Source organism: Armigeres subalbatus, chromosome 1 (genome assembly GCF_024139115.2).
Source record: "Armigeres subalbatus isolate Guangzhou_Male chromosome 1, GZ_Asu_2, whole genome shotgun sequence".
NCBI lineage: Eukaryota > Metazoa > Arthropoda > Insecta > Diptera > Culicidae > Armigeres > Armigeres subalbatus.
In genome coordinates, this window is record NC_085139.1 from 201,625,214 (window position 1) to 201,653,014 (window position 27,801).

General features: G+C 42.2%; 2 protein-coding genes across 2 annotated transcripts in view; one reads left to right on the forward strand and one right to left on the reverse strand.

Annotated features, from left to right (window-relative positions):
• LOC134209902 (alpha-2 adrenergic receptor-like) overlaps nt 1–27,801 on the forward strand; it is a 729,274-nt gene that overhangs the window by 425,874 nt on the left and 275,599 nt on the right. The window lies entirely within an intron of this gene.
• Nucleotides 824–5,174, reverse strand: LOC134209892 (NADH-ubiquinone oxidoreductase chain 2-like). Its single transcript, XM_062685917.1, has 2 exons — nt 4,405–5,174; nt 824–4,374 (listed from the first exon to the last, which is right to left on the reverse strand). The coding sequence occupies exon 2, from the start codon at nt 4,315–4,317 to the stop codon at nt 3,226–3,228; it is 1,092 nt and encodes a 363-aa protein (XP_062541901.1). The 5' UTR covers nt 4,318–4,374; nt 4,405–5,174; the 3' UTR covers nt 824–3,225.

The following is a 27,801-nucleotide window of genomic DNA, read 5'->3' on the forward strand; positions in this document are numbered from 1 at the left end:
TGATCAATTTGACCGAATGACATTTTCGGCCGTAATGTTCATTTTGACCCCAAATGACATTTTTGGCCAAATGAATATCGGCCTGATGGGTTTCGGCCTTATAATTTGTTCGGCCAATGCCAAATGACATATTTGGGCAAACAAGTTTTGGTCTAGTGACATTTGGCCAAATACCTTTTGACTGAATGACTGCCGGCTAAACGTCTTCTGCAGAACCGTACAGCTCTATTTTTCACAATGTTGTCCCAAACAGCACTTATATTATAAATATGTGGATAATATTATTGTATAATGTGAATCCCTTCCCTTGCACCTATACCCTCTGAACAGTCGGTGTAAACAATTATTTATCAAACGGTGGATGATGGTGGACGGCGGATGAGAGCTTTCATCATGTCCGAGCTATTGTAGCTATAGTGGCCCTATTGGACTGAATCGAATGATTCCAGGATTTCTTGTCTTCGATAACCTCCACATGCCAAGTTTGATTCTGTTTGCTTGATTAATTTTTGAGTTATGCAGAAATTCGCTTTCGTTTGAATGCCCCCCCCCTTCTAGAAGAGGCAGGGGTCTCGAACCATAATTAGAACCTCCCCCGGCCCCAAATGCCTGTGCATACAATTTTTTACGTCTATCGGTTCAGTATTTCCCGAATCTATAAGGATCAGAGAAACAGAAATTCATTTTTATGGATACAGCTACAACGACCAACATGAAGTCACTGTTCCGCACTTATTGCCTTTAGAACCAGCATCCCCCTGGGTTCAGCGTTTGCAACACATTGGTGCACTTCCCCAAAGTGCAGTTCTTGTCCATAAAAAAAACACATCGAAGACATGAAAATCTCATCATCCCTTCCATGTTGGTTACACTTCACCGAGCGAAACATACAAATGAGACAGCGAGTTAGAGAAAATTTCCAACAAAATACACTTCCCAGCATCTGAGCTGCTGCTGTCGCACTGAACCGGACGGATCCAAAATGAGTTTTTAGTTATACTTGGGAGTCAACTGCTGCTACTGCTGCTACACCAAATGAAGTCGGAAAAGCGGGTTAAGTTCATATAAAGTTTTATATCAGACACTAATCCTTTATTTTACTTTCCGCTTAAGCCGTACGGGCGGAGGATGAGTTTGTCTTCGGAGTGGAGCGTCTGCTCCGACGATCATTGCGCGCGCCCGAGTACTGGTTCCATCGCCGGCAAACTGTGGAATGCACTTTTCTTCCGAAACTCTTTTATCTCGCAATTCTGGAGTGTAAGTTGCGGGTCAACAAATATTTGACCGACTTTTCGGTGCAAAACTCGTTCCATCCGAAAACCCAATGCCCATGGTGCGGTGCGGTACGGAATAAGTAGTAGGTAGGCAAATTCAGTTTTGCTCTGCTCTTGGTCGACATAATGGCCTTACGCCCGGCCGAAAGTCAAACCGAACCAGCAACCGAATATGGGCTGGGAACTTTCCATCGAACGGCGGTTTTCACTCCAAACAGTAGCGCAGTGGTTTTTGCAGTTGACTCTGTGTGCAAACTGAAGCGCGGTTTCGTAAAAAAAAATAGCTGGATTAACTTTGCGGTAAAGATGGAATTAAAAGCAAAGTTTACCTTTGCTGCACACCCGCAGGAAACTTTGCACATTCTCTTGCTGCTGTCCGGGTTAAACTTCCAGGTGAGGGATTCCGTTCTGCCTTCGACGCTATTCCGGTTTTTGTGTATTTTCCCTATTTCCGTTGAAAGTCAAGGCGGAGGAACGTTATCTCCACTAAGCCGCAAATTCAAAACTCGTTATTAATATTCCCCAGGGCATCGGTTGAATGGAAGCTCTGTGAAAGCTCCTCAGAGCAAACTGCAATAAATTCTCCATCCATATAAGAAAATAATCGCTTGATTGAATTTGATCGGGAAAATGGTTCGGAGTTCTGCTGATTAATTATAAAATAGTCGTTAAACGCGAAGCTGCTGGAGCGAATGGTGGTTTAATGAGCTTTGATGCTAATTCGCTCGATTGACGATGCACAAGCATTGATGAAAGGCAAAAAAAATCAATTAATGAAGCGGGTATTGCATCTAGAAAAATAATTCGCTTCCCTTGCACAGGACCCTAAAAGCACACGAACAGACAGGGTTTTGAAGGGTCAAAATAGGTGTCCAGATGTTTCAAATGAACCGAACAAGGAATAACGTTTAATCAAATTAACCACACGGTTGTATAAAACTACCCAAGTTTAAAAAGCGACAAATCCATTGAAGCGGGTCCTCCTCACCGTGCACAATCCAATATGGCTTTCAATTTAACCGCGGTGGTTTCACTCGGTATGGGGTAAATATTCCGACAGAAAAACAAACAGAAATCAATCCTGCCGAGGTTGCGGTTTTTGCGTCCAAAATATCCGTCGGTCCACCGACAGAAACCCACTGCCAATAATCCACAATACGAAATATCAGCTGGTGGTGCCGCCTGCATCGTATTGGTTTTGGGTCAGCGGTGGTTCTCGATTGACCAGCGAGGAAAAGCTGATGACGCAATAAAATAGGCTATTACAGTTTTAATTCCCATCCAGTCGAGTTACTGGCACGAATGCCGATGCCCGATCGGTGATTGACAATTTGACCCGTGACGTCGCTCATAAATTGGAAAGCCAAATTGAATTTTGAAATTGTCATAACCTTGGTATTAGTCCGGGTTTAGCGTTTAATTAACTATCGAACCGATAGTTCGAACAGAAGTTGGGGTAGAAAACGGAGATGCTATCAAATGGTAGGACGTTTTGGAAAGGACATATCACAGAGCTTTTAACGGTATTATGAAGAGAAAAACAAAACATAAAAATAGAACAAATACAACGGATTTCTCAAAATTTACAGAGAACTTGGGAGTGAGAAATGAGTTGTGTGAAGTAAGGAAGAAGGAAGAAGGAAGAATGAAGAAGGAAGAATAAAGAAGGAAGAAGGAAGAAAAAAAGAATAAGAAATAAAGAAGACAGGGAAAGAAGGAAGAAAACGGAAGAAAGAAGGAAGAAGAAGGAAGAAGAAAGAAGAAGAGAGGTGAACGAAGGTGGAAAGAAGAAGGAAGAAGAAAAAAGGAAGAAGAAGAAGGAAGAATAAAGAAGGAAGAAGGGAGAAGGAAGAAGGAAGGAAGGAGGAAGAAGGAAGAAAAAAGGATAGAAAAGCAAGAAGACGGGAGAAAGGAGGAAGAAAACGGAAGAAAGAAGAAAGAAGAAGGAAGATTAAGGAAGAACAAAGAAGAAGAGAGGTGAAAGAAGGTGGAAAGAAGAGGGAAGAAGGAAAAAGAAATAAGGAAGAATAAAAAGGGAAGAAGGAAAAATAAAAAATAAAGAAGGAAGTAGGAAGAATAAAGAAGGAAGAAGGAGGAAGGAAGTAGAGAAAATAAAGAAAGAAGGAAGAAAGAAGAAGGAAGAAGGAAGAAGGAAAAAGGAAGAAGGAAGAAGGAAGAAGGAAGAAGGAAGAAGGAAGAAGGAAGAAGGAAGATGGAAGAAGAAAGAAAGAATAAGAAAGAGAGAAGACGGGAGAAAGAAAGAAGAAAATGGAAGAAAGAAGAAAGAAGGAAGAAAGAAGAAGGAGGAAGGAAGAAGGAAGAAAAAAAGGAAGAAGGAAGAAGAAAGAAGGAAGAAAGAAGAAGGAAGAAGGAAAAAGGAGGAAGGAAGAAGGAAGAAAAAAGAAGGAAGAACGAAGGAAGAAGAAGGAAGAAGGAAGAAGGAAGGAGGAAGGAGGAAGAAGGAAGAAAAAAGAAGGAAGAAAGAAGGAACAAGGAAGAAGGAAAATGGAAGAAAGAAGAAGGAAGAATGAAGAAGGAAGAAAGAAGGAAGAAGAAAAATGAAAGAAGGTAGAAAGAAGAAGGAAGAAAGAGGAAGGAAGAAGGAATGAAGAATAAGGAAGAAGGAAGAAGTTAGAAGGGAGAAAAAAGCGAAGAAGGAAAAATGAAGAAGAAAGAAGGAATAATTGAGAAGGAAGAAGAAAAAAAGAAGCAAAAAGGAAAAAAGAAAAAGAAAGAAGAATAAAAAAAGAAGGAGGGAAGGAAGAAAGAAGAAAGGAGAAAGAAGAAGGAAACAAGAAGAAGAAAGTAGAAAGAAGAAGGGTGGGGAAAAGAAGAAAAAAGAAGGAAGATGAAGAATGAAGGAAGAAAGAAGGAAGAGGAATGCAGAAATATGAAGAAAGAAAGGAGAAGACAAAAATAGTACAGAAGAAGGAAATAGAAAGGAGCAAGAAGGAAGAGCGAAAAAGAAAAAAAGGAAGAAGAGAGATAAAAGAAGGAAGAAGCAAGAAGAAACAAGGGGTAACGTGAAGAAAGCACTTCTCATTTTTAAATTTTTGCTTCTTTTTGCTAATTCGGCCTAATGACCATTCGGCCTAATGACCTTCGGCCAAATGGCCTTCGGCCTAATGACCTTCGGCCAAATGGCCTTCGGCCTAATGGCCTGACACCATATTTTCTTTATCTTTGTACATTAAAAAAAATTGTCTGCCTCTCCCTTATAGGTTCGGAAACTATTGAATCGATCGTCGTGGAAATGTATATGCAAGGGTTTTGAGTCCGGGTGAGAGAAAGAACTTTCTCCATTTAAAAGGGTGGGTTTCCACACAAATAGAAAAAAAATCTGCGTAACTCGAGAACTAATCCAACGAATGTGGCATGTAGAATACTTCATCCTTCGAAAAGAGGTTAATGATGGTCCAAATGGAATCGAATCGCAGAGCAAACATCAAATTGCAAATATGAAAAAATGGTTCTGCTAACTAATTAAATTTTCATTTTCATCATATTTTCATTATTTTAGTTTGAAGATTTTAAAATCTTTTGAAAGTTTTGAAAAGCTTCCATAATTTCAGGTTTTATTTTTTTTATTTTCAAAATATCAAAAGTTTTAGAAAAATTAAATTAAAAAAAAATTAAATGCATTTAAAAAAACATTTTTTTTCAAAAACTTTTCAAATTCTAACAAGATGTAAAAGTTTGCAAATTTTAAAAAGTCCAGATAATGGATATCTATATACATAATCTTCTATATACATAAAAATGAATTTCTGTCTATTTGACCCTTTTAGCTCGGAAACTACTTGAACGATCGTAGTGAAAATTTTATGCAGGGATATTTTTGGACCGGGAAAGGTTCTTAAAATGGTTCGAGACCCCTCCTCCTCTGGAAGGGCGGGCTCCCATACAAAGGGGTACATACATTTCTGCATAGCTTGAGAACTTATCACGCATTTGGAAATAAATTTAGCACATGGAGATTTTTGAAAAAAAAATGTAGGTATAATTGTTTGAGACCCCTCCCCGCTCTATAAGAGGAGGTTTCCATACAAATTAAGACAAATAAAAAAAATGTTTTGGGCGAGATAAATTTCGCCGGCTAGTTGTAAATAACAATGTAAGGCCGATACAAATATTTAAAAACAATTTTGTCTCCCCCCCCACCTTGGATTTTCTGCCAAAAAATAATCAGAAAGAATATTTTAAGCTCTTTTTAGTGGAATGTTTAGTGAATGTATCTCGAAGTCGAGTCAAGTACGAGACACTGAAGACGACCACACAGTTGCGGTCGAAATACGTATCTGCAAAGATAACAAAACGTAGTGGAATTAAATGGAAAGTACTTAGCTCGTCTTAGACGTTCAAAAAATAATATTTTGAAGGAGCAACATAATACAATTCGGCTAATTTTGAGGATTTTTATAACATTCTTTAACAAATTCGAGAAGTTTTTTTTTATTTTTTTTCATTTTATTATTTTTTTTTTTATTATAGGCCTTGACCTTTCGAAGTTTTTTTTTATTTTTTTTTCATTTTAATATAATTTTTTTATTATAGGCCTTGACCTTTCGAAGACCAGTAGGACATAATGTTAATTAAATATTTATAACGGCCTAAATTAAGAAAAATGAGAGAAAAATTTAGTACATTACAAAAAAACAAAAATTTTCATTTTATAATATTTTTTTTTATCATTATTTTCCATAAACTTGAAAGTTTAAATTTTTAAATTTTCATAAACAAACCAAAATTTTCAAAATTTTCGAAACATTTTAAAAAAATTCTATTTTTTTAAATTTGCAACTCTTTTTTTCAAAACATTTAAAAATATTTGAAAACATTTTCAAAATATTTGGAAATCCTAAAATGTACCAAATTTTATTTTATTTTCATTCGAGATATTTATTTTGTTATTCTCTAATAATCACAAATTTGAAATAAAATTCAAACAATTTAAAAAAAATAAAAATAATTTTTTCAATGGTATTTGAGATTTTGGAAAAATTAAAAATATAAATACCTCCAAAACTTATTTTGTCAAATTCTTTGAATTTTTAAAGTTGAAAATTTCTAAAGTATTAATATTTTTTCTGATCCGAAAATTAATGATTTTTTTAAAATAATACAGATTATTTTCCTTTAATTTATTTTATATAACTTAAAAAAATTAAAACAAAAATAGCTTCCAAAAATTTGAATGTATTTAAAATTTACAATAGTTTTTGATGGAAGAACTTTTATATTCTTTTTATATTAAATGTCTCCATTTTTTTTAATCTTTAAAATTTAAGAAATTAGCTAGAATTTCCAAATTTTTATTTCATGTACAATATTTGAACTTTTGAATTTGTTAAAATTTTAAATTTGTTTTTAAATTTATAAGAAGTTTTGATTTTGTTGAAAAATATAAATGTTTTAATTTCGATTTTTCAATTTTTTTTTTCAAATTTGACAAATAAAAAAAAAATAAAAATGCTTGAAAATTTTTAAAAATTTGGAATTTCCCGAAAAGAATAAAACATTTCCTGAATTTTAAAATCTTCTATGATCATTGATTTACAATGTTTTGAAAAATTCTGATGTGAACATGTATGTTATGTAGAATTTTTGAATTGAAAAATTTGATGGCTGTAACCACTTTCCTTCGATGGGACTCGAACCCACGACCCTCAGTACGTTAGACTGGTGCTTTCAACCAACGAAGGACCTCCTAAAAATAACGAAGGAAGCCCAAAATGTCTAAATCAGACACGAAGCACTCACAATCCATTTCCCAATACAGATATTGTAGAATATAAAAAAATTCTTCCGTTTTTTAAATAAATAAATTATTTTATTTATTATTAATTGTTCATTTATTAATTATTTATTAATTATGGCCTTCCTTAGCCGTGCGGTAAGACGCGCGGCTACAAAGCAAACCATGCTGAGGGTGGCTGGGTTCGATTCCCGGTGCCGGTCTAGGCAATTTTCGGATTGGAAATTGTCTCGACTTCCATGGGCATAAAAGTATCATCGTGTCTCATGATATACGAATGCAAAAATGGTAGCTTGGCTTAGAAACCTCGCAGTTAATAACTGTGGAAGTGCTTAACACCCAAAAGGCCAAGCTCTTTGAGAAAGCGATTTATGATTTTGAAAAAATCTTACCTTTTTTATTTTTTGTCCAATCTTGATGAAATTTTGACACAAGGTCCAATGTTTATTCTAATTTTTATCTGCACATTGAATTTTTCGGGATTTCTGGATGGTTCCGAAATTATTCCAGATTCCCTTGGGGTACCAGCAAACTGGTGTTTGGGGTTTTTCGCCAGTTACTCAATTTTTCTCCATGGAACCCATATCAAACAGTATAAAACAATATTGCCACACCAATAACGAGTCTCATAGCGATTTTTTCGAAAGTTAGTCTTCCATACGGACATCCCCAGGAAGCTTCCAAATGTCCCCAGGGAACCTGTAAAGGGGATAATTTCGATTTTGCTCCGAAACATGTCGTGCGACGGCTCTTTCTTCACAATTTTTCATGAATATACTCGCTGTTGTTTTAAAAATGGTATATGGTCAGTTTGGCCGCTCTCGTGGCGTCCGGAATTCCCCCATGGAACCTGTAAAGGGGACAATTTCGATTTTGCTCCGAAACATGTCACTCGACGGCTCTTTCTTCACAATTTGTTATGAATAGATTCGCAATTCTTATAAAAGTGGTCATGGGTCAGTTTGGCCACTTTGTTCAGAATCGCGAACGTATTCTTTTCAGAATCGCGAACATATTCTTTTCAGAATCCTAAATAAATTCTGTTCAGAAAACCATTCGAGCCGATGCTGATCAGGATGCCAATAGGGTTTTTCTCAGAACTTCACCTTAATTTTTTACGACAAGCTATTGTTCACTAAGCCTCGATCATAAAAAACATAAGATCGAAATTACAGAATCGGTCAGCATATGATAAACTGAGCCGAAAGGTGCTATGGCGAAAAAACAATTTCTCGTGTCATGTCCGCTGCAAAAAATGTACTATAGACCTGGGCGCTGCTGATAGAGTCTTTTTTTTTTGCTCTCAAGCGAGTGAAGAGGTATTTTGAAAATATTCCCATGAGCCAAAATATTTTGCAGTTACTTAGTTGTCAAAAATTTCCCGCTCTTAAGATTTATCTTTTCATGCTGCATGAGGGCGCACAAATGCGCGATACTCGACAAATCGATTCTATTCGAACCTATACCGAACCAGCTATAGACTAAAAATCAGCTATGGCGATAAAACCTGTAGAAATAATGTCCTCACAAGTACATAATTTATTTGAAAAAGACTCACAGGAATAAAATATGTTGTCCAAATACACAATATTCTGTAATATGTAATATAGACTGAAAAACAAATGCTGTAATAATAAGTTCAAGTTCATGAAGAGTTAGTACGTACACCCAGGTTTTTTTTTACACGGTTTGGTTTTAGTCGTTTGAGACCTTCAGCGTCAATGAAATAATGAGTTAACCCCACGAAAAAATTCACAAAAAATCAAAGAAAATTAAGGTGGTATTTAAAAAGCTGTGAAAGTTCGGGTTAACCAGGAAATTAATGAATTCCAACCGTGTAAAAAAACCTGGGTGTATTTAAATCCCCAACTCAATTTTCCAGTAGTCAGTTCAGCGGATACGGGCATCGAGGTTTTTTTAAACTAATTGCTTTAAAAGGTGCTTCCGTTGTATGCAGTTTATCCTCCAACGGGATTCGAAATTCAAGCCTCAAATTATCTGCAGGGTAACATTAGTTATGTTTAATTTCTGAGACTGCTGTTGGTAGCGAGGACTAAATACGATATATCGTAAACCGTAACACACTACATCAAAGTGATTACCGTGTTAAGGGAAAAAATATATGTATGTATGAATGCCATAATTATTTTCAATAAACTTTCACACAGTTCTGTTTTTTCTTGAATATCTGAAATATCATAATTCTGCTCCTCAGATTCCCCAGTAAGTCCTGGTTGAAAATTTACTTTTCCTCCGACTTCAAGACAGCATCACTAGTTCTTTAAACTATTTATATGTGTGCACATTTAGATTACTCCGAGGCTACTTCCAGCAGCGAAAGGCTAGTAGGATATCGTAAGGGACAATATACGGAATATCAGGTAGAAATGACAGAATGCTTCATTACCTATTTAAAATTCCCATCGTAAATATGAAACAATCAGCCTTTGGTTGTGATTTTACTCTAAACATTCTAACGAATACCGTAATGCTACTTTCTTTCGAATATGTTCACGATGTCAAGCGTGAATTATAGCGAAGTCTGTTTCTATTTGTCAAATCAAAAACAATGACTGGCATCGTCAAAATTTTTGGAATTCTATAATCCCATTGTATTATATTATGTGGGCATCGATGAAACACAAAGTATTCGGTGATACATCATTTACAGCCTTTTGCAAATAGAAGCCGGTTGCGACAGTATATAGATGCAAAAAAGGATTAAATCTTATTTTTCTTCGAATCGATAAAATTTTCAAATCCAGTTGTCAAGCGATATTGAGATTGACCTGTTGTAAAAATGGAGAGCTCATCGGAGTCGGATCTAGTCAACGTGCATTCTGATGTTGACGAATTCGTCTGTGATCTGAATAGCGACAAAGAGCTTTTTGAAGAGCATCCGTTTGCATACAAAGAGGATGAAATGATATTTTTTAACAAATCAAGAGATTTTAAGTGGTCAACAAAGCGACCTTCCAAAGTTCGTAAAAATGATGCAAAACTTGAACGTGACAAAAGTTTCAATCTAAGTTTAAGTAAAATAAGTTCACATAAAAAAGCATTTATGGAGTTTTTCAACGAAGAGATGAAGGATAGGTTAGTGCTACACACAAATATGGAAGCTGCTACAAGGGGTGATACCAGTTATCGTCTATAGACCACTTTTATAACAACAGCGAGTATATTCATGGAAAATTGTGAAGAAAGAGCCGTCACACGACATGTTTCGGAGCAAAATCGAAATTGTCCCCTTTACAGGTTCCCTGCACACTTAAATCATTTCACAGATTTCGGTGAATTTTGCTTCAATTCACCGAAATCTCAACAGCAGAACTGTTCGGTAATTATTTTACCAAATTTTCGACAATTTTTCCTTTGTTCAACTGTCAAAACCACCGAAAATCTGTAAAATTATTCACCGAACAGTTCTGCTGTTGAGATTTCGGTGAAATTTCACAGAAATCTGCGATTTATTTTAAGTGTGTGGGGACATTTGGAAACTTCCTGGGGATGTCCGTATGGAAGACCAACTTTCGGAAAAATCGCTATAAGACTCGTTATTAGTGGGGCAATATTGTTTTATACTGTTTGATATGGGTTCCATGGAGAAAAATTGAGTAACTAGCGAAATACCCCAAACACCAGTTTGCTGGTACCCCAAGGGAATCTGGAATAATTCCGGAACCATCCAGAAATTCCAAAAAACTCAATGTGCAGCCAAAACTAGAATAAAAATTGGACCTTGTGTCAAAATTTCATCTAGATTGGACAAAAAATAAAAAAGTTATGAAATCAAAAATCGCTTTCTCAAAGAGCTTGGCCTTTTGGGTGTTAATGAACACTAAGCTGCGAAGCGGCTCTGTCCCAGTGTGGGACAATAAGAAGAAGAAGAAAAAGAATTATTTTTTGATTAGGGCATTACAAATATTTAATAAACATTATGTCCTATTGGTCTCCGGAAGGCCAAAAAGGGATAATAAAAAGTAAATATAAAAAAAAGTAAAATAAAAAAAAACTCCTCGCATTTGTTAAGGAATATTTCCAAAGTTCTCAAAATTATCCAGATTTTATTTTATTGCCCATATTATTTTTGGGCAAAAAATCTTTTATTTATTTATCATCAGACTAAGGCCGGAGTGGCCTGTGCTGCACATAAAAGACTTCTCCTTTCAGCTCGGTCCATGGCTGCACTACGCCAACCACGCAGTCTGCGGAGGGTCCGCAAGTCGTCCTCCACCTGATCGATCCACCTTGCCCGCTGTGCACCTCGCCTTCTTGTTCCCGTCGGATCATTGTCGAGAACCATTTTCACTGGATTACTGTCCGACATTCTGGATACGTGCCCGGCCCACCGCAGTCTTTCGATTTTCGCGGTTTGAACGATGGATGGTTCTCCCAACAGTTGATGCAACTCGTGATTCATCCGCCTCCTCCACGTACCGTTCGCCATCTGCACCCCACCATAGATGGTATGCAACACTTTCCTTTCAAAAACTCCCAGTGCGCGTTGGTCCTCCACGAGCATCGTCCAGGTCTCGTGTCCGTAGAGAACTACCGGTCTTATAAGCGTTTTGTAGATAGTCAGTTTGGTACGGCGGCGAACTCTATTCGATCGGTGCGTCTTGCGGAGTCCAAAGTACGTACGATTTCCAGCCACAATGCGTCTCCGAATTTCTCTGCTGGTATCGTTATCGGCGGTCACCAGTGAGCCCAAGTACACGAATTCTTCAACCACCTCGATTTCGTCACCACCAATAGAAACTCGTGGTGGGTGGCTCACATTGATCTCTCTTGAGCCTCTTCCTATCATGTACTTCGTCTTCGACGTGTTGATGACTAGTCCAATCCGTTTAGCTTCGCTTTTCAGTCTGATGTAGGCTTCCTCCATCCTCTCAATGTTACGTGCCATGATATCAATGTCGTCGGCGAAACCAAATAACTGGACGGACTTCGTGAAAATCGTACCACTCGTGTCAATCCCTGCCCTTCATATTACTCCCTCCAAAGCGATGTTGAATAGCAGACACGAAAGACCATCACCTCTACGCGTTTCGAAGGGACTCGAGAATGCCCCTGAAACTCGAACTACGCACATCACCCGATCCATCGTCGCCTTGATCAACCGTATCTGTTTATCAGGAAATCCGTTTTCGTGCATTAGCTGCCATAGCTGGTCCCGATCGATTGTATCATATGCGGCTTTAAAGTCGATAAATAGATGATGTGTGGGCACGTTGTATTCGCGGCATTTCTGCAATACCTGACGTATGGCGAGCACCTGGTTTGTGGTAGAGCGTTCACCCATAAATCCCGCCTGGAACTGCCCCACGAACTCTCTTGCAATTGGTGTTAGTCGACGGCATACAATTTGGGCGAGTACCTTGTAGGCGGCGTTCAGCAATGTGATTGCGCGGTAGTTGCTACAATCCAGCTTATCGCCCTTCTTGTAGATGGGACACACGACACCTTCCATCCACTCCTGCGGCAGAACCTCATCCTCCCAAACCTTGGTAATCACCCAATGCAGCGCTCTAGCCAGTGCTTCACCACCGTGTTTAAACAGCTCTCCTGGTAGTTGGTCAACTCCAGGGGCTTTGTTGTTTTTCAGCCGGCCGATCTCCTCCTGGATTTCCTGGAGATTCGGAGCCGAAAGTCGCATGTCCTGCGCGCGTGCTCCTAGGTTCATTACCATACCGCCACCGTTGTCTGCCATATCGCCATTCAGGTGCTCTTCGTAGTGCTGCCGCCACCTTTGGATCACCTCACGCTCGTTTGTAAGAAGGTTCCCGTTTATGTCCTACACATATCGGGCTGTGGCACGTGGCCCTTACGTGAACGGTTCAACTTCTCATAGAACTTTCGTGCGTTATTAGCGCGGTACAGTTCCTCCGTCTCTTCACGGTCTCGATCTTCCTGCTGGCGCTTTTTCCTCCGGAAAATCGGGTTTTGTCTGTTCCGCGCCCGTTTGTATCGTGCCTCGTTCGCCATCGTGTGGTGTTGCAGCAATCTCGCCCATGCTGCATTCTTCTCCTCAACTAACTGCTCACATTCGCCGTCATACCAGTCGTTTATCTGATCCGGAGCCACCGTGCCTAGTGCAGCGGTTGCGGTGCTTCCAATGGCGGATCGAATATCTCTCCAGCCATCTTCAAGAGATGCTGCGCCTAGCTGCTCTTCCGTTGGGAGTGCCACTTCCAGCTGCTGCGCGTAGTCTTGGGTTAATCTACCGTCTTGTAGCCGCCCAATGTTAAGCCGCGGCGGACGACTCCGACGCGTGTTGATCACCGTCGTGAGTTTTGAGCGCAGACATACTGCGACGAGGTAGTGGTCGGATTCAATATTCGCACTGCGGTAAGTGCGTACGTTCGTGATGTCGGAGAAGAATTTACCGTCGATTAGAACGTGGTCGATTTGGTTTTCCGTTACTTGATTAGGTGATATCCATGTGGCCTTGTGGATATTCTTGCGGGGGAAGAAAGTGCTTCCACGGGAGGCTGCAAAGTTTATGCATCGTTAGCCGTTGTCGTTCAATACGGTATGCAGACTATTCGGTCCGATGACCGGTCTATACATTTCCTCCCTTCCTACCTGAGCGTTCATGTCACCGATGACGATTTTGACGTCCCGCAGTGGGCATCCATCGTATGTCTGCTCCCGCTGCGCATAGAACGCTTCTTTCTCTCTTCGGATCTCCCTTCGTGTGGGCAGTGCACGTTGATGATGCTATAGTTGAAGAAACGGCCTTTTATCCTCAGCTTGCACATCCTTGCGTTGATTGGCTGCCACTCAATCACGCGTTGGCGCATCTTTCCCAGCACTATGAAGCCGGTTCCCAGCTCGTTGGTGGTGCCACAGCTTTGGTAGAAGGTAGCCGCTCGATGCCCGCTTTTCCACACTTTCTGTCCTGTCCAGCAGATTTCCTGCAGCGCTACGACATCGAAGTTGCGGGGATGTAATTCATCGTAGATTATCCTATCGCAACATGCGAAGCCTAGCGACTTGCAGTTCCATGTTCCAAGCTTCCAATCGTGATCCTTTATTCGTTGCCTAGGTCGTTGCCGATTGTATCGAGTCGTATTATCTTCTATGTCGTTCGTAATAGTTGTTTTTAAAGGCGGCTTATTGGGCCTGTGCAAACCTCCTGTCTCGTCGGAGGGCCGTCGTGTCAGGGCTGTTTAGCGTCCCACCTAACACCAGGACTTGGGCTTGTGCGCTTTGAGCGGCACACGGTCGCTTTGGCGGAGCCTACTTGCGGATACATGCAGCTTTTTATAGAGGTTTAACAGGACCCACTGTCAAACCCCACCACATCCTAGGCAGGCAACTCGCAGATGGCCTGGGGAGGGATCGTCAAGCCCTTGGACATAGTCCCTGCTGCCCCTGTTATGTTATCGAGCTATTTGCTTATTATTTATTCAGATAATACTTACATTAAGGTGGCTCAAAAAACACTTTTTCAAATTTTTTGATGGGTTGCTGCTAAATTTTGAAAATTTTGAATATCTTCAAAATATGCAAAATTAAAAAAAAACTATAAATTTTAGGAAAAAAATAAAAGTTTTATTTTTTTCAAATTTTTTCATATTTTCATAAAAAAAAATTTGTAGAGTTTAAAAAAAAAGGCAATAAATATTAAAGCACATCTACTGTGAATAATGCACCTTGGATGTGATTAATTTTTTGGAAGTATGCGTTGGTCCGGAATAAAGCAATGGTGGATAGGCTTTCTTCAATAGTAGGTTTTGCATTTTTTCATGATTTAAAAAAAAATCTTGATTTGGTTGTGCAAAGTTTTAAAACAAATCAAAATATTCGGCATCTTTATAGTTTTTACAATTTTTGTAGTATTCGTAAGTTTCAAACCTTTCACATTTTTTCCATAAATTTCTACCTGTTTAAAATCTTCAAATTTTTTTTGATTTTCCATATTTTGTTTTATTTTTTTAATTTCCGTTATTAGTTCCTTTTTTTATAAATCAGGATAAAATTTAAAATTTTGTTCTTTTATCATTTAAACATTCTCATAGCTTTGAATTTTTTCAGTTTTCTTTTCCTTTTTTAACATTCATTATTTTCATAGATTTTAAAGTTTTTATTTCCATTTCAAGGTATTTTTTGTATTGTTTTCTTTTATTTTATAATGTCCGTTATTTTCTTTTTATTTTATTATTTTTCATAAATTTCATAATAGACTTGAAGTGGCGGTTACTTCACAATAAACTAATCTACAAGCAGAACCAATTTTCCGAAGAGCAAAAACACATAACTCAACAGGTCCAATCAGAGACTGACAGATACTGCCACTGTCGTTGATAACCATCATTCTGCCCGAGATGGAGGGGCTCTTGAGTTACGTCCAGCTTGCTTCCCAACAATCCCCATGTTAATTAAGCACCGGGAACAGCGCTACCTCGTCACGATTGCTCACTGTTTAGAGTGCTGTTGTTGGTGCATCGCGTTATCAATCCTCACCTCTCATTTGCATCATTATAGGCGCTCGTTAGCGCAGAGATGGACGAGCTACCGTGTGGTGGGTGGAACGAACGTCAGATGTGACACGCTCTGGTGGTGCACGGTAGCTAACTGCGCGCTACCCAACAACCGGTGTGTGCACTCGACTCAACAATGATTTGTTATTAATTTTCCCCTTGGCCAAATGGAATCCCATCAAATTCGATTACAGGATGCACATCCCAGGAGTGCAATCAGAGGCGCTTGCAATACGGTCGTTGCCGAGCGCTTTATCGTTGGGGGCAATGAGTCGCGCTGATGCGACGCACGGATCGTCGAACTTTGCTCCAAGTAATGGCTGTTCAATGGAGTGCGACGAATGGTTTTCGATTTTCATTAGAAAGAGAAATGCGGATCAGTAACCTTTTAATTGAGGATTCAGATGGAAAAATATGATCATCGTGCAAGTATTGTTCTGATACTGATTTAATTGATTCACAAAGCATCTATTCATAGTTTTCTAATTTACCTGTTTGCTTTTCTTTAGGACATGTCTTCTCCAACTAACCTGTATTTGAACCTACCCGGAATAACGATTCAACCACGAACCAAATCACCCGCATCAAACATAAATACGCAAACATTTTCGGATCGAATAATTAATTTTGTTTTAATCTAAATTGAAATGTGTATGGAACCCGACTGATGGGGCTCGCTTTTCCATGGCACTGACACACATTGGCGGCGCACACAAACGCACACGCAGCCAAAAATGTGAATTCAATAACATGGATAGTAGTTTTCAATGGGTCTGGGTCATTTGGCATAAAGCCATTTGGCATAACGCCATTTGGCATAAGGTCGTTTGGCATAAAGGCCATTTGGCATAATGGTCATTTGGCATAACGGACATTTGGCATAATTTAGAACTGCAAGAAAAGAGTGGGTCATTTGGCATAACGGACATTTGGCATAATTTTGAACTGTGAAAGCGAAAGGGATATTTCATGTAATGTTTAGCGTAGATAAAGAAGGTCGAGGCTGTTTTCTGAAAATTTAGACTGATGCATCTTAGACTGATGATGATGGTAGACATTTTCCGGAAGAATGAAATAACAAAACGGCAGAATTGCTTCCATCATTGACTTATTCCGGCCACATGCCTACTTTTAAAGAAGGGATTTCATCCACCATTGCTTCAATCCGGGCATGCGCCTTAAGACCGGATCAAATCCACCATTGCCTTAATCCGGGCAAGCGCCTAACTTTAAAACTGAAGCAATACACTTGTCGTAGACGAGTTACTAAAACCAATCAAGTCACATATGAGTAACTGTTGAGGGGGTCCCGTAGCGTAGTTGGCTACCCGTTCGCCTCACAAGCGAATGGTCATGGGTTCGATTACCAGCCCCTCCACCAAACCCCCGTCAGTCGCCGGATGCGCAGCCTATGGCGTATTGGGGAGCGCCCTTACCATTACGACTGCCTGACAACGACTGGCAAATTGTTCTATTCGGAGGCTTTCCTCCAACGTACCCGGATAAATGGCAACCGAACAATGCAACGATCATTGGATTCACGACACGGACAAATGGACACAATGGACTACCGGTGAGATGGCCCAGCAGCGACAACAACAATAAATAATAAAAATAGATTCTGTGTGGATTCTGGCTTCAGAATACTACAGTAGATCTCGGCACAGTTAAGTGATGAACTTTGTACTGCACTTAAAAATCCCTATAATAAAGAATAAAAAAAATCTCGGCACAGTATACAGAGTAACACAGAGTGCCTAACAAATAAAGAAAGGAATAAAAATAAAATGAGTAACTGCAACAAAATCAATCTGAATTGTGCTACTCGGGGAAGAGATCACATCTACCATTGATTTATTCCCGGTTAGCGCCTACTTATACATTTGCCATAATCCGGGCAGGGCCTACTTTTAAAGAAAGGATCACATCTAACATTGCTTCAATCCGGGCAAGCGCCTACTTTTAAAGAACGAATCAAACCTTCCATTGCCATAATCCGTGCAAGCGCCTATTTTTAAAGAAGGGATCACATCCACCATTGCCCCAATCCGGACATGCGCCTTCTTTTAAAGAAGGAATCACATCCATCATTGTCATAAAACAAACAAGCACCTACTTTTAAAAAAGGGATCACATCCTCCATTGCCATAATCCATGCAAGCGTTTACTTTTAAAGAAGGGATCGCATCCATCATGGCCTTAATCCGAGCATGCGCCTACTTTTAAAGAAGGGATCACATCCACCATTGTCGTAATCCGGGCAAGCGACTTCTTTTAAAGAAGGAATCACATCCACCATGGTCATAATCCGGGCAAGCGCCTACTTTAAAAAAAGGGATCACATCCTCCATTCTCACAATCCATGCGAGCGCATTCTCACGATCCAAAGGATCGCATCGACCATGACCTTAATTCGGGCAAGCGCCTACTTGTAAATAAGGTATCATATCCTCCATTGCCATAATCCAGCCACACGCCTACTTCTAAAGAAGGGATTACATCCACCATTGTCATAATCCAAACAAGCACCTACTTTTAAATAAGGGATCACGTCCTCCATTGCCATAATCCATGCAAGCGTTTACTTTTAAAGAAGGGATTGCATCCACCATGGCCTTAATCCGAGCATGCGCCTACTTTTAAAGAAGGGATCACATCCACCATTGTCGCAATCCAGGCAAGCGACTTCTTTTAAAGAAGGAATCACATCTACCATGGTCATAATCCGGGCAAGCGCCTACTTTTAAAAAAGGGATCACATCCTCCATTCTCACAATCCATGCGAGCGCATTCTCACGATCCAAGGGATCGCATCGACCATGACCTTAATTCGGGCAAACGCCTACTTGTAAATAAGGTATCATATCCTCCATTGCCATAATCCAGCCACACGCCTACTTCTAAAGAAGGGATTACATCCACCATTGCTCAAATCCGGGCATGCGCCTACTTTTGCATTGCATTGCAAATGCATTCTTTCCACGAGAGGATAATGTATTTTTAATATTGTTATCGACGGGTGTTATATTTACAATTCCGGGGTGTTTCCCGCACCACTTAGTCACCATTCAGCGAACGCAAAGAAAAGTTATGCCAAGTGTCCGTTATGCCAAACGACCCTTACTTTTGACGCTGGTCACAATTATGCCAAATGTCCGTTATGCCAAATGACCGTTATGCCAAATGGCCTTTATGCCAAATGACCTTATGCCAAATGGCGTTATGCCAAATGACTTTATGCCAAATGGCCCGCTCCGTTTTCAATTGATTTGTTCGGAAATCGGAACCGTTTTCGGTAAACGGCGGCGGCGGTGGTGGTGGGTTCGGTGACGCTTTCTAACTAAAGCAATGAAATTAGTGGGCGCTGCCCCAAACTGCTTCGCAAACAAATACGCCGTTGAAAATGTTTTTCTAGTGTGGGATTAATCACACTTTGATTATTGGGAATCGTCCCCTGGCTTACCGCATTGCTGACCCGGCCTCCCACAGGGATTTAAATTTGAAAACGGCACAGTAGTCAATGGCGGGAATTCGACAGGACTTAATATTGTTTAGTGAGGCCTTCCGTGCTTTCGCTCGAGAATCCCAAAACTGTTCGATGAACTTTTAAACAAAACCGTTTAAACTGTACGCCAACACGCAGTTTGCAGTTGTTTTTTTCTTTCCTTAGTTGGTCTAAAATTAAAAAAAGCTCTGAAACAAAAAAAAATAAATATGATGAGATGAATTTGTTGCAGTGAGATGGAAATTGGAACTATGTAGTTGTGGGGGCCCTCCTTAGCCGTGTAAGACGCGCGACTATAAAGCAAGACCATGATGGGTTCGATTCCTGGTGCCGGTCTAGGACAATTTTGGTTTGGAAATAGTCTCGACTTCCCTGGACATAATAGTCTTATCGTGTTAGCCTCATGATATACGAATGCAAAATTGATAACTTGGCTTTGAAACCTCGTAGATAATAACTGTGTAAGTGCTTAACCAACACTAAGCTGTGAGGCGGCTCTGTCCCAGTGAAGGATGTAATGCCAATAAGGAAGAAGAAGAAGAAGTGACGAGAGATACACGTGAAGCTCCAAATAAAAAAAATGCTTTAAAATCGCAATTCAATAAAAACAGATCTTCTCATTGAACTGTACGTTCTTCGCTTCAAAATTTACCAAATTTATCGCCTCAGACAACTGTGAAACAAAGTGCCGTTTGAAGGGCCCACATTTCAGAAAAAAAAATAATCGAAATGATTACCAGCTGCTGCCGTTGGTCGTTGTTGAATTATTGCTCCCTGTGCGAATTCCACCGTCACCAATCTACCGAGGCTACCCAGCAGTGGGCCCTCCCGATCCTCTGGGGTGGTGGTAGCACCCTCTCTGCTCGGGTGCTGATTGGGTTTTTTCGGCTGATCGGCTGATGGTAATTCGAGAGTAGCACTAGATCCATACGTCGCGATTGGGGTAAACTGCCCCCGGTCGCAGCAATTTGATTGATGGCCCTGGCGCGCCGCCGGTTACCCATATGGCACCGGTAAATTATTGAATTTGGGCCGCTTTTTGTTTGCCGTCGAGGGATGACACTTCGGTCATCGAATGACCGACCCCACGTGTTGACAACCGCAAGCGGGGTGGGGGAAGGGCCGGAATGTTAGGCGTGTTCGCGTGCGTGATTGAGCATCTGACGCTGGTGATTGAGAATGTTTGCAGATTTCAACGCCCCCGATTCGGGATTAGTTTAGTAATGTGATGCTTGCGGGTGAGTCTTTGATGACGGATTTCTATTTTGAACGATTGGTTTTTATCAGATGAACGTGTTAACTAATATTATCCGACCAATTCATACGAATTTTATAAAACTAATAGTATAGGACAAATATAAATAAATCCTGAATAACTATAAGCAGAGCTTGAAATATTCATCTTCATGAAGCAACTTCGGTCCGAATTTTGACAAACATCGAATGAATATTCAAAACATAGAATGACATAGTCAGACGACTACTCCACGAACTCATTCATTCGACTGTCAATGAATGTGTTTACTATGTGCAGAAAAAAACATAATTATCATTGTTTATGTTGATGTTTACCGCTGAAAGTGCCTCGCGGATGAAAATCGGATTCAGTTCTGTGTGATAAATCACTTTACTTATTTGAAACGTGTTCAGATTTCAGATAATTTATCAATTTGTAAAATGTGCATAAATATTCAATGACTAATGTTCAACTGAATATTGACTGTTCAGAGCCGATTATGAATGTGTCGGAAGTGAACTGACAAATGAAGAAAAATAGACTTCACTAAAAATTTTCGATTATTTTACACTCTGACTATAAGTTTAATTGAACAAAAAAAATGATTCAAATTGAAATAATGAAATTCATTTCAACTTCTCTTCGCACACCTCCATAGAATATACCTTCATATTGTATCCTGTCTCTCTTTCCCTATCTTCAACCCTTACCGCCCCGTCGTGGTAATACAGACGAAACCCCAAATTTTGGCACTCACAATTCAAAATATTACGGTCTGACGCTTTTTTGAAGTGCTCCAGGCGTTTCACACCCCAACAATCAGACTGCTTACACATTCTGTTGAGGCGTAAAATCTCACTCCCGGCTTTTACAACCTAACCTGATTTAGCTGGATTCCATATTCAAAGACTTAACTCATGAATCATGATTTGTCAGTAGTTTATGTACCCATTTATGTTATAAGCGATTGTTCTTATTCACTGGAGCAGAAGTAGCCGAACAAGTGAAAAAAAAATGGAAAACAAGAGTCAATCGTTCGCGATCGTTCTAATTTATAAAATCTTTCGATTTAACTGAGGTAATGCCAATAGAATAATAATTTGAAAAGCAGGCCAAGTTCCAGTTGGAATAATAAAATGAAACCAATATTAAACCCATGTAGCAAAAAATACAATTTGAAAAATGTCAGCTTTTGATTATTTAAATTGAGGTTCACAAGTCACATTTTCCAACCAGTCATTATGAACATTGAAATCAGAAGTATCTAAGGCAGCTTTGCTTCCGAAGGGATTCTCCTCGAGAATCCGAAATGGATTCTCCACGAGAATCCGAAGGGATTCTCCACGAGAATCCGAAGAGATTCTCCACGCGAATCCGAAGGGGATTCTCCACGAGAATCCGAAGAGAAATCTCCACGAGAATCCGAAGAGAATTCTCCACGGGAATCCGAAGAAATTATTCACGAGAATCCAAAGGGGATTCTCCACGAAAATCCGAAGGAGATTCTCCACGAGAATCTGAAGGGGATTCTCCACGAGAATCTGAAGGGGACTCTCCACGAGAATCCGAAGGAGATTCTCCACGAGAATCCGAAGGGGATTCTCCACGAGACCCCGAGAGGGATCCTCCACGAGAATCTGAAGGGGATTCTCCACGAGAATCCGAAAAGAATTCTTCAAGAGAATCCGAAGAGGATTTTCCACGAGAATTTGAAGGGGATTCTCCCCGAGAATCCGAAGGGATTCTCCCCGAGAATCCGAAGGGATTCTCCCCGAGAATCCGAAGGGATTCTCCCCGAGAATCCGAAGGGATTCTCCCCGAGAATCCGAAGGGATTCTCCCCGAGAATCCGAAGGGATTCTCCCCGAGAATCCGAAGGGATTCTCCCCGAGAATCCGAAGGGATTCTCCCCGAGAATCCGAAGGGATTCTCCCCGAGAATCCGAAGGGATTCTCCCCGAGAATCCGAAGGGATTCTCCCCGAGAATCCGAAGGGATTCTCCACGAGAATCCGAAGGGATTCTCCACGAGAATCCGAAGGGATTCTCCACGAGAATCCGAAGGGATTCTCCACGAGAATCCGAAGGGATTCTCCACGAGAATCCGAAGGGATTCTCCACGAGAATCCAGAGGGATTCTTCCCAAGAATCCAGAGGGATTCTCCACAAGAATCCGAAGGAATTCTCCACGAGAAATCGAAGGGATTCTCCCCGAGAATCCGAAGGGATTCTCCCCGAGAATCCGAAGGGATTCTCCCCGAGAATCCGAAGGGATTCTCCCCGAGAATCCGAAGGGATTCTCCCCGAGAATCCGAAGGGATTCTCCCCGAGAATCCGAAGGGATTCTCCCCGAGAATCCGAAGGGATTCTCCCCGAGAATCCGAAGGGATTCTCCCCGAGAATCCGAAGGGATTCTCCCCGAGAATCCGAAGGGATTCTCCACGAGAATCCGGACGGATTCTCCACGAGAATCGAAGGGATTCTCCACGAGAATCGAAGGACTTCTCACGAGAATCCGAAGGATTCTCCACGAGAATCCGGAAGGATTCTCCCCGAGAATCCGGAGGGATTCTCCCCGAGAATCCGAAGGGATTCTCCCCGAGAATCCGAAGGGATTCTCCCCGAGAATCCGAAGGGATTCTCCCCGAGAATCCGAAGGGATTCTCCCCGAGAATCGAAGGATTCTCCACGAGAATCGAAGGATTCTCCACGAGAATCGAAGGATTCTCCACGAGAATCGAAGGATTCTCCACGAGAATCCGAAGGGATTCCACGAGAATCGAAGGATTCTCCACGAGAATCGAAGGATTCCACGAGAATCCGAAGGATTCTCCACGAGAATCGAAGGATTCTCCACGAGAATCGAAGGATTCTCCACGAGAATCCGAAGGATTCTCCACGAGAATCGAAGGATTCTCCACGAGAATCCGAAGGATTCTCCACGAGAATCCGAAGGATTCTCCACGAGAATCGAAGGATTCTCCACGAGAATCGAAGGATTCTCCACGAGAATCGAAGGATTCTCCACGAGAATCGAAGGATTCTCCACGAGAATCGAAGGATTCTCCACGAGAATCGAAGGGATTCTCCACGAGAATCGAAGGATTCTCCACGAGAATCGAAGGATTCTCCACGAGAATCCGAAGGATTCTCCACGAGAATCGAAGGATTCTCCACGAGAATCGAAGGATTCTCCACGAGAATCGAAGGGATTCTCCACGAGAATCGAAGGATTCTCCACGAGAATCGAAGGATTCTCCACGAGAATCCGAAGGATTCTCCACGAGAATCGAAGGATTCTCCACGAGAATCGAAGGATTCTCCACGAGAATCCGAAGGATTCTCCACGAGAATCGAAGGATTCTCCACGAGAATCGAAGGATTCTCCACGAGAATCCGAAGGGATTCTCCACGAGAATCGAAGGATTCTCCACGAGAATCGAAGGATTCTCCACGAGAATCGAAGGATTCTCCACGAGAATCGAAGGATTCTCCACGAGAATCGAAGGATTCTCCACGAGAATCGAAGGATTCTCCACGAGAATCGAAGGATTCTCCACGAGAATCCGAAGGATTCTCCACGAGAATCGAAGGATTCTCCACGAGAATCCGAAGGATTCTCCACGAGAATCGAAGGATTCTCCACGAGAATCCGAAGGATTCTCCACGAGAATCGAAGGGATTCTCACGAGAATCCGAAGGATTCTCCACGAGAATCGAAGGATTCTCCACGAGAATCGAAGGATTCTCCACGAGAATCGAAGGATTCTCCACGAGAATCGAAGGATTCTCCACGAGAATCGAAGGATTCTCCACGAGAATCCGAAGAAGGATTCTCCACGAGAACCGAAGGACTTCCACGAGAATCCGAAGGATTCTCCACGAGAATCGAAGGATTCTCCACGAGAATCCGAAGGATTCTCCACGAGAATCGAAGGATTCTCCACGAGAATCGAAGGGATTCTCCACGAGAATCCGAAGGATTCTCCACGAGAATCGAAGGATTCTCCACGAGAATCGAAGGATTCTCCTCGAGAATCGAAGGGATTCTCCTCAGGAATCGAAGGGATTCTCCTCGGGAATCGAAGGATTCTCCCGAGAATCCAGAGGATTCTCCTCGAGAATCGAAGGGATTCTCCTCGGGAATCGAAGGATTCTCCTCAGGAATCGAAGGATTCTCCTCAGGAATCCGAAGGATTCTCCTCGAGAATCGAAGGATTCTCCTCAGAATCATCGAAGGATTCTCCTCGGGAATCGAAGGATTCTCCTCGGAATCCGAAGGATTCTCCTCCGAATCGAAGGATTCTCCTCGGGAATCCGAAGGATTCTCCTCCAGGGAATCCGAAGGATTCTCCTCGGGAATCGAAGGATTCTCCTCGAATCCGAAGGGATTCTCCTCGGGAATCGAAGGATTCTCCTCGAACTGAAGGATTCTCCTCAGGAATCGAAGGATTCTCCTCAGGAATCCGAAGGGATTCTCCTCGGGAATCGAAGGATTCTCCTCGAATCTGAAGGATTCTCCCGAAGGATTCTCGAATCGAAGGATTCTCCTGAACCGAAGGATTCTCCGGAACTCGAAGGATTCTCCTCGAACCGAAGGATTCTCCTCCGAAGGAATCTCCGAACCGAAGGATTCTCCTCGAATCCGAAGGATTCTCCTCAGGAATCGAAGGATTCTCCTCAGGAATCGAAGAGTTCTCCTCCAGGAATCGAAGGATTCTCCTCAGGAATCGAAGGATTCTCCTCGGGAATCGAAGGATTCTCCTCGAACTGAGAGGATTCTCCTCGAATCGAAGGATTCTCCTCGAATCCGAAGGATTCTCCTCAGGAATCGAAGGGATTCTCCTCGGGAATCGAAGGATTCTCCTCGAATCGAAGGATTCTCCTCGAATCGAAGGATTCTCCTCAGGAATCGAAGGATTCTCCTCGAGAATCCGAAGGGATTCTCCTCGAGAATCCGAAGGGATTCTCCTCGAGAATCCGAAGGGATTCTCCTCGAGAATCCGAAGGGATTCTCCTCGAGAATCCGAAGGGATTCTCCTCGAGAATCCGAAGGGATTCTCCTCGAGAATCCGAAGGGATTCTCCTCGAGAATCCGAAGGGATTCTCCTCGAGAATCCGAAGGGATTCTCCTCAGGAATCCGAAGGATTCTCCTCGAATCGAAGGATTCTCCTCGGAATCGAAGGGATTCTCCTCGAATCGAAGGGATTCTCCTCGGGAATCCGAAGGGACTCTCCTCGGGAACCCGAAGGGACTCTCCTCGGGAATCCGAAGGGATTCTCCTCGGGAATCCGAAGGGATTCTCCTCGGGAATCCGAAGGGATTCTCCTCGGGAATCCGAAGGGATTCTCCTCGGGAATCGAAGGATTCTCCTCAGGAATCGAAGGATTCTCCTCGGGAATCCGAAGGATTCTCCTCGAATCGAAGGGATTCTCCTCGAGAATCGAAGGATTCTCCTGAATCGAAGGATTCTCCTCGGGAATCGAAGGATTCTCCTCGAATCGAAGGATTCTCCTCGAATCGAAGGATTCTCCTCGGAATCGAAGGGTTCTCCTCCAGGAATCGAAGGATTCTCCTCAGGAATCGAAGGATTCTCCTCCAGGAATCGAAGGATTCTCCTCAGGAATCCGAAGGATTCTCCTCGAATCGAAGGATTCTCCTCGGGAATCCGAAGGATTCTCCTCGGGAATCGAAGGATTCTCCTCAGGAATCGAAGGATTCTCCTCGGGAATCGAAGGATTCTCCTCGGGAATCCGAAGGATTCTCCTCGGGAATCGAAGGATTCTCCTCGAATCGAAGGATTCTCCTCGGGAATCGAAGGGTTCTCCTCAGGGAATCCGAAGGATTCTCCTCGGGAATCCGAAGGATTCTCCTCGAATCGAAGGATTCTCCTCAGGAATCGAAGGATTCTCCTCGGGAATCGAAGGGATTCTCCTCGGAATCGAAGGGATTCTCCTCAGAATCGAAGGATTCTCCTCAGGAATCGAAGGGATTCTCCTCGAGAATCGAAGGATTCTCCTCAGGAATCGAAGGATTCTCCTCGGGAATCCGAAGGATTCTCCTCGAATCCGAAGGATTCTCGAATCCGAGTTCTCGAATCGAAGGATTCTCCTCGAACTGAAGGGATTCTCCCGGGAATCGAAGGATTCTCGAACTGAAGGATTCTCCTCGAATCCGAAGGATTCTCCTCAGAATCATCGAAGGATTCTCCTCGAATCGAAGGATTCTCCTCGAATCCGAAGGATTCTCCTCGGGAATCGAAGGATTCTCCTCGAATCTGAAGGATTCTCCCGGAATCGAAGGATTCTCGAACTGAAGGATTCTCCTCGAATCCGAAGGATTCTCCTCGGAATCCGAAGGATTCTCCTCGGGAATCGAAGGATTCTCCTCGAATCCGAAGGATTCTCCTCGGGAATCGAAGGATTCTCCTCGAATCGAAGGATTCTCCTCGGAATCTGAGGATTCTCCTCAGGAATCGAAGGATTCTCCTCGGGAATCCGAAGGGATTCTCCTCGGGAATCCGAAGGGATTCTCCTCAGAATCCGAAGGATTCTCCTCAGGAATCGAAGGATTCTCCTCGAACTGAAGGGATTCTCCTCGGGAATCCGAAGGGATTCTCCTCGGGAATCCGAAGGGATTCTCCTCGGGAATCCGAAGGGATTCTCCTCGGGAATCCGAAGGGATTCTCCTCGGGAATCCGAAGGGATTCTCCTCGGGAATCCGAAGGGATTCTCCTCGGGAATCCGAAGGGATTCTCCTCGGGAATCCGAAGGGATTCTCCTCGGGAATCCGAAGGGATTCTCCTCGGGAATCCGAAGGGATTCTCCTCGGGAATCCGAAGGGATTCTCCCCGAGAATCCGAAGGATTCTCCTCCAAGAATCGAGGATTCTCCTCAGAATCGAAGGATTCTCCTCCAGAATCGAAGGATTCTCCCCGGAATCGAAGGATTCTCCTCGAATCCGAAGGGATTCTCCTCGGGAATCCGAAGGATTCTCCTGAATCTGAAGGATTCTCCTCGGGAATCGAAGGATTCTCGAACTGAAGGATTCCTCGAATCCGAAGGGATTCTCCTCGAACTGAGGATTCTCGGGAATCGAAGGATTCTCCTCGAACTGAAGGGATTCTCCTCGAATCCGAAGGATTCTCCTCGAATCCGAAGGATTCTCCTCGGGAATCGAAGGATTCTCCTCGGGAATCGAAGGATTCTCCTCGGAATCCGAAGGATTCTCCTCAGGAATCGAAGGATTCTCCTCAGGAACTGAAGGATTCTCCTCGGGAATCCGAAGGTTCTCCTCGGAATCGAAGGATTCTCCTCGAATCCGAAGGATTCTCCTCAGGAATCGAAGGATTCTCCTCGGAATCGAAGGATTCTCCTCGAGGAATCCGAAGGGATTCTCCTCGGGAATCCGAAGGGATTCTCCTCGGGAATCCGAAGGGAATCCGAAGGGATTCTCCTCGGGAATCCGAAGGGATTCTCCTCGGGAATCCGAAGGGATTCTCCTCGGGAATCCGAAGGGATTCTCCACGAGAATCCGAAGGGAT